Source organism: Tyto alba, unplaced genomic scaffold (genome assembly GCF_018691265.1).
Source record: "Tyto alba isolate M040663 unplaced genomic scaffold, T.alba_DEE_v4.0 Super-Scaffold_48, whole genome shotgun sequence".
Lineage (NCBI taxonomy): Eukaryota > Metazoa > Chordata > Aves > Strigiformes > Tytonidae > Tyto > Tyto alba.
The window spans coordinates 10,796,505-10,808,967 of record NW_024881324.1 but is presented as its reverse complement, the minus strand read 5'-3'; the positions used below and the strand labels follow the sequence as shown (position 1 = coordinate 10,808,967).

Here is a 12,463-nt window from a genome sequence, read left to right as displayed (position 1 = left end):
TTTTGTTTTGCTTGTTTAGTGACAACTGTTTAGTGACAGCCTGACAAATGACACCTTTCTCTTGCTTGAAATATGTTTGTGCTAGTCTCTTATCCATTCATATGCAACAGAACAAAGGTCTGGCCTGAACACCTTTTCTCTGGAGTCTTTTATGGAAGCAAGTGTGGAGGAAAGTTCATTGCCTTGTGAAGGAATTGCTCTGACCATAGTTTGCAGCGTGCACACTTCAGAGCTTCTGATTTTTTTTCCTTGCAAATGTATTCAGGCCCCAGCATAGCTACCATCAGTAGTGTAGTTGGGGGGGAAAAAAAAAAACACAAAGCAGAAAGCATGATCAGCAAGTCATATGCGTTGTTCTACAGGCAGGCCTTGAAACTTGCCAAATTTGGTAAACCCTTGGGTACACATTAATAAACAAGCTCTGCCAGGGGTCAGAAGGTAATTTGCTTCTTGTGTCAGGTGGACCTCATGATACTTTCATTTCTGTAAAATACATAAAAGATCTTGTCATAAGCACAAACCTCAGCGCTCAGTTCTCAAAGCATGGCTGGGAAGGAAGGGGGCAGAGATCAGCTGGGAAACTTGCACCGATTTCACAGAACTTGTGTCACAGAGAATCATGGACCAGCTGCGGTCAGAAGGCACCTTTGGAGACCACGGAATCCAACCCCCCCTCTCTCAAAGCACAGTCAACTTGCTCAGGGCTGTGTCCAGTTGGGTGCTGAGTATCTCCAGACTTCAAAGGCTGCCTGAGTGCCTCTTCTAGTGTTTGGCCACCTTCAGAATTAAAATGATCTTACTTAACTTTAAATTAAATTTCCTGTATTTCAACTTGTGCCCATTGCCCCTTGTCCTGTCACTGGGTACCACTGAGTAGAACCTGTCTCCATCTGCTTTACTCTTCCCCATCAGGTATTTATATGCAACACTAAGATGCCCCTGAGACTCCTCCAGGCTAAACAGTCCCAGCTCTCAGCCACTCTGGTATGAAAGGTGCTCCAAGCCCTCAATCATCATCACAGCCCTTTGTTGGACCTGCTTCAGTATGTCCATGTCTGCCTTGCACCGGTGAGCCTAGAACTGGACCCAGCACTCCAGCTGTGTCTCACCACAGAGCAGAGGGGATCGATCACCTCCCTTGATCCACCCAGTGCAGCTCAGGGTACCGGCTACCTTCTTTGCTGCAAAGGCATATGCTGCTGCCTCATGGGCAACTTCTTGTGACACCCTGGGATGGCCAAGGCCTTTCTTGTGAAACTGCTCTCCAGCCGATCAGTCCCTGGCACCTCTGAAGCCCCAGACTGGGAGAGCTGCACCCTCCCTCGGGAGCTGGGACTGCACCCAGGGGCGGCTGCTCCACGGGGTGCTGGGGATTGTGCCCTGTAGCACATCACCCTGTCACTCAGCATATGCATGTTGTCCTCAGCAGTCTCCAGGGAATCCAGATGGATGCCTTAGTTTGACATCTGTACTGGGCTTAAGTTGCAAGGCTGTGGTAGCAGGAAGGCTGCAGGCGTGGATTCTGTGAGAAGGCACCAGGAGTTGCCCTCATGTTGGGCAGAGCCAACTCCAGCCAGCTCCAAGCCAGACCCACCACTGGCCAAGGCCGAGCCCATCAGCGATGGTGGTGTCACCTCTGTGAGAACATATTTAAGAAAGGGTAAAAACCCTGTGCAGCAGCAGCTGTGAGAGAGGAGTGAGAATACATGGGAGAAACAGCCCGGCAGGCCCCAAGGTCAGTGAAGAAGGAGGGCGAGGAGGTGCTCCAGCTGCCAAAGCAGATTCCCCTGCAGTCCATGGTGAACACCATGGTGAGGCAGGCTGTCCTGCAGCCCAGGGAGGTCCACGGTGGAGCAGATCCCCACCTGCAGCCCAGGGAGGTCCATGCTGGAGCAGACACCCACCCCGCAGCTCGCGCAGAACCCCACGCCGGAGCGGGTGGACATGTCCTGAAGGAAGCTGCAGCCCACAGAGAGGAGGAGCAGGTTTTCTGGCAGGATTTGTGACCCCGTGGGGGATCCCACACTGGAGCTGATACCTGCAAACTAAGATTGTTAGAAAACAGGTATTTGTGGAATAGAGTTATTAAGATCAATTTAAGATGTTTTAACCATTTAGCAATTGTGCTGCAGAAAAAATACTGATCTTTTGAAGAATAGTCAGAGTAACTGTAGGATAAGGCACTCATAAATAATCTTACCAGAGACGGTTTGGCCTTGGAGCGGCAGGTGCAAAGAAACATAAAGAAGCTGCAAATTAGCAACAAAACCAGACCAGGCTGGCCTTGAAGGACAAGATGTACGTGACCACAGGGCTGAGTTTGCACAGAAGGGTCAACTGGCAAACACCGTGAAGAAGACTACAAGCATTCATCTGAAGACGACCACCCGAAGACTCCAACTGACATGTGCAAGAGACATTAGCATATGCTAAATGAGTTCCCGGAAAAGTTATGGATAAAAATGCAATGAATGATTAAGGTAATATAAATGTTTATTGATTTCATTCTCACACACAGGCATTAGGAGGAGCTCTCCCCCGTGTGGCCGGCGCTGTAATAAAGAATGCCTGCTTTCTAAAACTCCCAAATTGAGTCTTAGAGAGTGAATTAATTACCACTTTCCGGTAACAGAACAGTTTGTGAAGGACCGTGTCCCGCGGGGGGGACCCCACGTTGGAGCACGGGAAGAGTGCGAGGAGGAAGGTGCAGCGGAGAAGAGGCATGACCTGGGAAAAAGGGGAGGAGGTGGTTTTGTTCCGTTTAATTCCTGACTTCCGTACCGCGTTATTAACCGGCGGTCAATTCAATTCCTCTCCCGACGCCGAGCCCCTTTTGCCCGGTAACCGGTGATTAAAGACCTCCCCCCGCCACCCGCGCGGCGCCTCAGGGCCTCAGCGCCGGCCGCGGCCTGGTCCCGGCGGCCGCTCCCCGGGCGCCCGGCAGGGCTCGGCGGGCGGGCCCGGCGGCGGGGGCGGCCCCGCGGCGGGGAGGGCGTCCCAAGGTCGGGGCGGGAGCGGGAGCGGGAGCGGAGCGGAGCGGAGCGGAGCGGCGCGGGGAGGCCCGGCGCTTGCCCGCAGATGGAGTACGACTGGCTGGGCTTCGGCTACGCGGCGCTGGTGGCGGCGGGCGGCGTCGTCGGCTACGCCAAGGCGGGTGGGTGCTGGGGCCGGCGGGGCCGGGGTGGGGGGGTGAGGGCCCCGGCCCCGGGCCCGGCCCCGGCCTCGGCCTACCCTGCTAAAGCCTCGTGGTGCGGGGGGAACGGTGCTCGGCTCAGGCCTGGGAAGTGTCTTACTGATTGAAAAACCCCACTCCAGTATCTTGTTTGTTTTGGGTTTTTTTTTTTTTTTTTTTTTTTTTTTTTGTTTTTTTTTTTTTTTTTTTTAAGGGGAGCATGCGAGTGCTTTCGGTTGTTTGGCAGACGAGCTTTACATGCGTTCTACTGACTGCTTTATCTTTTATTTAAGGCAGTGTCCCTTCTCTAGCTGCTGGCCTTCTCTTTGGTGGCTTAGCAGGACTAGGCGCTTACCAGCAGTCCAGAGACCCAAAGAACGTCTGGCTTTCCCTCGGTAAGTTTGCTCGAGCACCCAAGTCCTCAGCGTTACTGGTAGCAGTGGGAATAGTCACTTTTTTTTTTTTTTTTCCTAGCACATTTTAGCTGATTTGTGCCCTTTTCTTTGTACAAACGTTGTAAGCGGTGGCAGGACCTGCTGCCCACAGCCGGGAGGTGATTGTGTAAGAGCGTGGTACCTGGTTCGAAAACCTAGGTTGCCCTTGTAGCCAGAGTTGGTGTGAAATACTTAGCTCTGCCAGATCTGATACTGTGTTATACTAAAGTAGACACAGGAAATGTACGAGAAAAATGTCAGCTTCTGAAGTAGCGTTTTTGGCCTGTGGTCAATGGAGTAAGCATTTTTGCAGTAGTGACAAGCAGTATGTGGCTTTGTGGAATATTGGTTTGCAGAAGCATTTCAGGAGAGCAGTATGTGTTTCCATGCATCCTACGCTGTGGAAGAAACAGCCTGAAGTATGTAAAAGAAAAGAGGTAACAATCTATTCTTCTTGCTTACAGTATATGGGACAAGAACTGGTGGGTTTAGCTTGCGGTTAACCCTTCAGGTGAAGGAGAAGGATAAAATGGCCATGGAAGATACTGTGAAACACTGGAAGAGGTCAGGTGAACCTCAGGGACTTCCATCACTGCAGGACTTTAATAACTGTTTAAACCACTATCTATCAGGAATTGATCTTGCCTTTGTGCACTAGGTTAGCCTTGGTGACCTCTTGAGGTTCCTTCTAGTTCTGTAACTACACCACAGTATTATTAGTGCTATTATACTGCAGCATTACAGTGCTTTAAAACCTATTTAAAACAACTATTTTAAACCAAGAGGACTTGATCATAGAATGTGCTGAAAGGCTTTATGAAGCCCCTGGTAGGTACTGCAGAGAACTGAACTGCCTTGTCAGTAAGGAATGAGATGTAAAACACAGCTCAATGTGAAGCAAAGTTTCCGTTTGTGAACTGTCCCTTCCACTCTGGCATGTGGTGGGAGTGGCTGCCTATCTCGGGCACAAGTTTTTAGGCAGCTTCCTGGCAGAAAGATGAGCTGCTTGCATGTATCCTGATGTGGTAGGTGGATGTAGTGCTTTCAAGCAGACCTCTTAAAAGTGGTGGTGTGTTCTGGTCTAGTACAACTCATCTGTTCCTCCTCAGCCCTGCTGCAATGTGCAGTCGTGGCTCCTGCTGAGCTTTAGGTTGGTCACAGTACATCACAGGTGGAAATCCAGAAGACCCTTGATGGAATATCTTTAGAATACTTTTTGCCCTGTCTGATGCAAACAGACTTGAAGCTTTGGAGAAAGATATCACCTGCCTTTCTTCTTCAATGAAACAACAGCCCTGTAATTTTTATGTGAATACTGATAGGATTTTTTTCCCCAGACTTAATTTGGAGTAATGTTTAAAATGTTGGTCACTCTTTCAGTTTGATCCCTTACATTGCTTTCTGTTTGCTAATTTGTATTTTCAAGTGGGGTTGGTTTATTTCTAGTTGTAGTATTTAGTGCCACCTTCCAGTTCAGAATGTCACAGAGAAATTGGAACTGTAGTAATACTTGCCTCTCACATAGTGAATTTTGTCACCATCCCAGCTTTCTGTCAGTTTTGAGCCTATCTGTATTTAAGGAGATAATAATTCTTCTGCAAATAAGGAGAAACTGAGGGAGGGTTAGTGATCTGCCCAGAGGATTGGAGGTTGTGGTTGATTAGACAGTAGTCTCAACCCTGATGAGATTACTCGCTTCTACTGAGCAGTGGAACCTGCTTGCCAAAGCTGCTGAGAAGCTTGCAACAGCTTTGTTGTTTAACAAAAATAAGTAGAATGTTTGCATATGCTTCCTTGTGAGAGGGGAGAGGCGTTCCTGTCTGTAGACATAGGCCTGGTTGGTTGGCATGGCTAAATGTCCACGCGTTGTTGCAGTGCTGCGCTGGTGTTTCTGTTTCACATGGTTCTGACTTGGGCTTCTGATTTCAACAGTGGCGTCTGGAACCTTGTCTGCTGTTATGGGAATGAGATTTTACAACTCCAGAAAAGCAATGCCTGGGATAATTGCTGGTGCCAGGTAGTCACCGGTCTTTTGTTCTTGTCTGTATTTTTGAATAAGCATTTTGTTTAACTTATTTATGGTTTATATTGTTTTAAAAATATTACATGGCAAGTTCTGCAAAAAATTAAATCTTCTGGTGGAGTTCAGCTAAATGAAATCATGCCAGTGTTTTCTTCCTTTTTGTTCTTTATGGGATTTTTGCCTCCACCCTTATTTTTTATAACAACTGTTCTGTTCAACAGTTTACTGATGGTTGGACGGCTTGGATTGCAGATCATGGAAAAGCCTCTTAAGCCTTAAGTATGCATCAAGTCACCTGAAGATACGTGATTGAGAAGCCTGAAAATGCAACCGCCTAAAAGTGCTGCACAGAAGTGGAAAAGGCACTGCTGTCTGTGCACTGTATATTTCATATCCTAAGGACTGACATTGAGAGCCCTTGTTATATCTTCCAAAATGGCATTTGTCTTAACATTTTCTGCACTGTAAAGCAGTAAAACATGAGTATAGCATTAGTTTAGCTTCTGGTCCTGCAGCTTGCTGCAGGCAAAGGCCTCTTGGCACTCGGATGCAGACAGTTGCAGGATTGAAGCTTAGATGTACTTTTGGACTTGTCATTCTAAAATCATCTATACTTCTAAAACAAGGGGATAGGAGCTGCCAATTTGTCACTAGTAATTCATACAACAAATGTGCTTATTATGTTACTTCTCCCTTCCCTTGCCAGTTTATCTGGTCATGATGTTTGTCAGTCAGGGACTTTGTTCTTGCAGCACTGTGTTAGAACCTGGTCCCACAAAACACAGAGCAGGCTGTCAAGGTTCTGCTGTAATGCAATGAATGCAAACCCATTACTTGCAATTACATTTAGCTGGGCGCTTTTGCTTACAAGTAATTGGTTGCACTTTTACAGATTATTATTCATAAATCAAAAAAATGCTGTATTGGGTAATGCTGAATTGTAGGCATAGCTCTTGCATTTAATGAGAATTAAAATGTTAATAAACCAACAAATTATTATTACAAACTTTTATGTTCTACACAACTATCTTTTTCTTTAACTGTTCATCTGGATTGATACAGTTTGGTGCCTTTTCCACATAGTGTCTGGATATATTTGTGAACATGAATTGTGTAAATAATCTCTAGTCCAGTCCCTCAGCCTAGTGACTTTAAAATATGAAAATCCCATGAACTGGGGGGAGGTGTAGAGAACAAAAGGATACAGACTGCATATTCAGACAAGTGTTCTATTAAAGCGTCTTTTTTTCTGAGAGGAATCATCTAATTTAGACTTGAAAAATGCTCTATGAAGGACTGAAGGGCTCAATTAATCAGTCTTTGTCCTCAGTTTCCCTCGATGCCTGAAAAAATTCTGAATATAAGCCTGCCATACAGAAATAATCCTGAGAGCTACACATGGATGGTAACGTATCTGTTTTCTGCTCTCATTTAACTTCTGTCCCTTTCTGCACAAGTCCTGAACTTCAACTTCCTCGACTTTTCTTCTTTGGTGGCTGGTACTGGGAGAGACGGAAGCAGTGGGGTTGACCCATTAGATTGCTGAGACTGGGGAGTTGGTCAGAATTTTCTACATCTGAGGCTAGTAGCTCAGCAGGAGGGTGACATCGTGTGCTCTTCCTTGCTTGTCGCAGCAAAACGCAGGGCAGAGCGCTGGCACGGCGGGGGGAGGCGCGGAGCCAGTCCCGTGGCGGTGGCCAGGCTCCGCCAGCAGCGCAGAGCGGTTTGCCCCACGGGTGGCCGCGATGGGGCAGGGCTGGGGCCAGGCCGGGATGTCGAGTCAGACAGGTTGGGATCCAGATCAGCAGGGACGTGGCCGGGCACGGGCACAGGTCTCGGCAGCCCGGCCCCGGGCTTCGCGACTTGGGTCAGAGCTGGCTTGAGCACAGGCAGTGAGGTCTGCGGCGGGGGAATTGTACTGAGGGCACCTGCCCAGAGCCGCCCGCCCGTCATCCTCCTGCAGAGTCCAGCTTCAGGTGCTTGCCCGTATTTGCTTTTCCCTCCGGCCTCCCTGCAGAGAAACAAGGAGCGTGCAGGACAGCAGAGGGCTTGTTTATAAATCATCCTTTTAAGTGCTTAATCCCAGGCCACGGACCCAGTGTTTTGGTGGGTATGTGTCTGAATGTCTTGGCTCTAGCTTGAAGAGGTTAATAAGCAAGACACTGGCATGTAAGGCAATTCTTTTTAAACAGCTCTGCTGGTTATTTGCCTCTTCCTACTGCTTTTGAAGGAGTTATCTTCTGTGGAGGTAAGATGCAAACATAAATGCAGCTCCTGCAATAAACTGAGAACCACAGTTCAGCAGTTTTCTAATTGTACAATACTGGTCTCAAATCAGGTAACTTGCAAATTTGTGTTGCAATTGGCCTTTAATGGAGTGAAGACAATAGAAATCAGGGAATTGGACTGATAAGCTTTTAACTTTAGACCACAGTGTTAAGCTTTGCTGCTGTTTCATGAGGTTTGGAAAGCAGTGGCCTGAACTGAAAACTGCAGGTAGAACTCTTGTTGCCACTTTTTGTGTTGAGGAGAGACAGTAATAATCCAAAGAGAGGAGAGAAAAGCTTTAGTCTTATATACTTTTTACCCCCTGGGAACTTTCAGCATATACTAAATTTCTTAAGCATTAGATGGCATTTCTGCACTAGCAGTTCAAGATGTATCAGTGAATCAGAGTTAAAATGACTGTACAAAAGCCTATCAGCCTTACTGCTGTTCTGTTCTTGCTGTTTGCAAGAACTTCTTAACACTTGTCATGCTTTGATTGTGAACAAGTAAAGGCTGTTACGGTTATGTCAAAGCCATTTCAATGTTCCTTAGCATACAGTAATGGCAGCATGTTTCTTCTAGCCATATTTAGTGCCATAAATAGTACCTATTAATTTTTCTGCTCTAGGTGACTTATAGACATGTGAGCTATGGGCACATTATTAGTTAATTCCTTGAGCAGACTGATTTTTTAACTAAGTCACTGTCATCTTTTACTAGAGATGAATGATTCATTTCTTGTTTTTTAATTATAAAACCAGTACATTTATGCCTGTTATAGAAAGTTTGAGGTTGTCCTTCAGTGCCATAGCCAATTACAGATATCTTCTACAAGATAAATTAAGATGCATTTAAATACCATAGGGACATCTGTTAGTACTAAGGGAATGACAAATACTTAAGCCTAGACCAATGGCATTTGAATTAAACTCTCTAGTGCACTACTAACCAGGTATCCTTACCTCTATATAGCTCTTCCAGTGTTAAAGTGGCATTTCCTCTAGGTGCAGTTTTCAGAACAAAATACTTTTTGGTACAACTGTTTTAGATTAAATTGCTTTCCTGTAACTTAACATAACCCATATAGTATGGCACATTAGGTCAACAACAGGAATTTAAATTTTTATGTGCAGTTATAAAAGCCATACAAATACATTTATTTTTTACAATTCTTAACGCAATCATTAACAGCTTTACATCTTTAAAGAACATAGTCATTTTGTACTTTAAAATGGCAGGTTTAATTTAACTACTATGTCTAAAGCATCTATTCTAAATGCAGTTGTTAACGGAAGTAGCCTAGCTCAACATCCTAAAAACAGTTTATTGTACATTGCAAGGTCCTTTGTGGGATATTACTATAAAACTTAGCATAGAAGCCAGGGAAAGCACTGAATGAACGCATAAACAATGAGGTATTGCATTATTAAAGTTTGTGTATGTTTTCAGGTACCTAAGTTGGCCTTTAAGATGTAAACTTCAAAGACATTGCTTTCTGGAACAGCCCGATATCCTCCCACATGGGGGCTTATTTGACTTCTGTAGTTTAGTTTGATTACCAAAGACATATGGAAACAGGAGTTCACTGATAATTTATGCCTTTCTGACTAATTCACCCTTAAAATGACTGACAGACTGCAGTGATTCAGGCTCATTAAAATGTTACTGGGATGCTCCCTTGACAGGACAGATACAAATCTCTATACATCTTTGGCTGCGATAGAGTTAATTTCTTTCCTAGTAGCTGTTAGTGCTGTGTTTTGGGTTTTGGATGAGAATAATGATGTTTTAGATGGTGCTAAGCGGTGTTTACATTAAGTCAAGGACTTTTCAGCTTCTGGTATCACCCAGCATGAGAAGCTGGGAGGGGACACAACCAGGACAGCTGACCCAACTGGCCAAAGGGATATTCCACACCATATGGTGTCATGCTCAGTATATAAACGAGAGGGAAGGCTGGCCAGGGGCTGCTGCTCGGGAACTGGCTGGGCGTCAGTTGGCAGGTGGTGAGCAATTGCATTGCACATCACTTGTTTTGTGTATTCCAATTCTTTTATCATTATTATTTTCCCTTCCTTTCTGCCTTATTAAAATGTCTTTATCTCAACCCATGAATTTTACTTTTTTTTTTTTTTTTTTTTTCCCCCCAATTATTCTCTCCTCCATCCCACTGGGCTTGGGGAGTGAGCAAACAGCTGTGTGGTGTTTAGCTCCCTGCAGGGTTAACTGCAAATGGTCATAAGGAAGTTGAATCTAATTTTTAGGCTTCACTACAGCTTGGTGAGATAAGTCTAGCAGTCAGTACTTGTTTGGCTGTTCTCCAATATCACTATATCATTCTACAGCCATATACGGGCCAAGTTTTTAGACCTTCTTTGTGTAGTATTTATCAGTGGATTGCTTATGTCCTACTCTAAGGAGTTACGTTCTCAGTGCTACTACAAATACTTGCATACTACAGACCCTAAGTAACTCTTAGGTACAAGTGAGTTCTGAAGTCCTTGTAGGAGAATGTGGTGTTCTTCACAAAGCCCAATCTGTGATTTCACTCTTCTTTCTGGTGAGGAGCCAGCCTAATACCTGAAAGCCCGGTGCTGCTCTGCTTTAGCCCTGCTTCTAGTTCCTTGTGTACTTCAAGCATATGCCCACCGTGGACATTGCACTGGGCGAACAACCATAACAGTTGTTTAAGAGTACAAGGATAGGAGATCCATCTTTAGAAAAACATTGCGTGAAATCTACTTCTCAGTAGTTTTGGCAATATGTATTATACAATACTTCAATAAATCCTACTTATAGCCAGAATTTTACTTGGTATTACATGTATTATACAGGTAGTAGAACACAAGGTCTTTTTTTCTTCTTTACTATTGCATAGTCTTAGGAAAAGTTACAGCAAATAGGCATTTCAGGATTCCAGTGCAGGAGAACTGAAGAGAGCTCACATAATACCTATACAGGATGGCATTTTCTATCTGTTTCCTCCGTATTTGGCCACCCAGTCTGTTCTTCCATGTACTGGCTGAATTGTTGGTGGGCGAGTTAAAATATTCATGTTTTTTGCTGCTGAATTGAAAGCAGGTCCTGGTAACTGAGCATGAGCAGCTTTGGTTTTCCAGGAATAATCTGAAAGGAACAAGAACACAGAATTAATTATGACTCAAAAGGTATTTCACTCCTTTACAGATAAAATGAGAGCTTAAAAATGACTTGTGGTAGTCAAGGATGCTAAGACAGCAGGATGCTTTGGTCTCTGATACGCTGTCTATGCTTGTTTTCAGATAAGGCTGATGTCTCCTATAGCTTGTTTGTCTTATTAGTAATTCTCATGTACTGGATACTTATTTTGCAGCAATCCCTTGAGCAAACATTTGAGACTGAAATTCAGTGGAAAAACTGATGTGTATGTCTACAACTCTGTATCTCCTATTACAAAACTGCTACAGATGGAAGTGTTCATCTCAAATATTTAAAAAAGCATGTAATTATAACATTGCTGAACTTACTAAGACCTGAACAGTCTAGACTGAAGGACAGCTTCTGGAGACTCTCCTGTTCCTTTTGAGATTTTATGCCTTTTATTCCCCTCCTTCTGTGCTGAGGACTCCTGGTGTAGCTGGTGACAAATCTGCTTCATTATCCATTTCCTGTGTCTCTATTGATTTTGTAGGATCTGCTCCAAGTCCATAGGTTTTTTAATCCTTTAATATTGGCATCCACCTGGGCACTGGGAGTAGTACACTACTGTGTTCCTGGTGTTCCTACTCAGATTTCCCCTTTCTGCATTTCAGATAGTTACACTATTTCCTCAAGCTTCATGTAATTAAAGTAACTGCCCTGCTGCAGGGGCCTACAGTTTATTGTTTTCTTCATGTTCATCACGAATTCTGCCATCTTCTCAATACTTTCAAGTCAGTCATTTGGAACCTCTCTTATCCAGACTCCTGCTTATATCTTACCAATGTTTCCTTAGCATTCCTGAAGTATATCCTGCCCCTTCCATTCCTACTTTCATAGTTTAGTCTAATTAGGTATTACTGATACTTTTTTCTTTTTTTGATTTAACTCATGATTTTTTTTTTTTTTGATGCCTATGTATCATTCTGTTTCTTATGGAAAACCACCTATTTTTGGTGGTATTTTTCAACAGTGGGTTGAACCTGTTAAGAAACAGGTAAGGATCAAGACATTTAAAAAAAGGAGGAATCTCAAGAAACTGAAACTGAAGGTCAGGTCTCCACCTCCTTGAAAACTAATACTGTTCCTTTTTATTATAGGCTGGCATTCCCCACCTTTCATCAGCAGTTACAATTCCAGCCTATCCTCTCTTGGCAATGGAGGTCACTTTTCTCAGGTCTTGGCATTTTCTTCAGAGAAGCTGATCTTTTATACTACATTATTTAAATTACAGCATTAAAAAACAGAACAAATGAAGAGAGCAAAAACAATTGAGAGCATAACTTATTTCAGTTTGGATAATATAAAGGAGAGGGTAACCAAAAATGTTAATGTTCAAATATTGACAGATAGGAGATAAAGCCTGCCATTTGCTTCATCCTTACCTTT

General features: G+C 44.3%; 2 protein-coding genes across 10 annotated transcripts in view; one reads left to right on the top strand and one right to left on the bottom strand.

The window, feature by feature from the left end:
• The first annotated feature begins 2,971 nt into the window (after positions 1–2,971).
• On the top strand, positions 2,972–6,635 carry LOC116960405 (transmembrane protein 14C-like). Its single transcript, XM_032987751.2, has 4 exons — positions 2,972–3,154; positions 3,466–3,567; positions 5,539–5,623; positions 5,851–6,635. The coding sequence occupies exons 1-4, from the start codon at positions 3,079–3,081 to the stop codon at positions 5,906–5,908; spliced, it is 321 nt and encodes a 106-aa protein (XP_032843642.2). The 5' UTR covers positions 2,972–3,078; the 3' UTR covers positions 5,909–6,635.
• A 1,344-nt stretch (positions 6,636–7,979) lies between these two features.
• The window catches only part of MAK (male germ cell associated kinase), a 33,116-nt gene continuing 28,632 nt past the window's right edge, over positions 7,980–12,463 (bottom strand). For all 9 annotated transcript variants that reach the window (XM_042806691.1, XM_042806690.1, XM_042806694.1 and 6 more), the window contains one exon: positions 7,980–11,023. In XM_042806691.1, the coding sequence (XP_042662625.1) occupies positions 10,869–11,023 (155 nt within the window). In that variant the 3' untranslated portion in view covers positions 7,980–10,868. The remainder of the gene's footprint in view (positions 11,024–12,463) is intronic.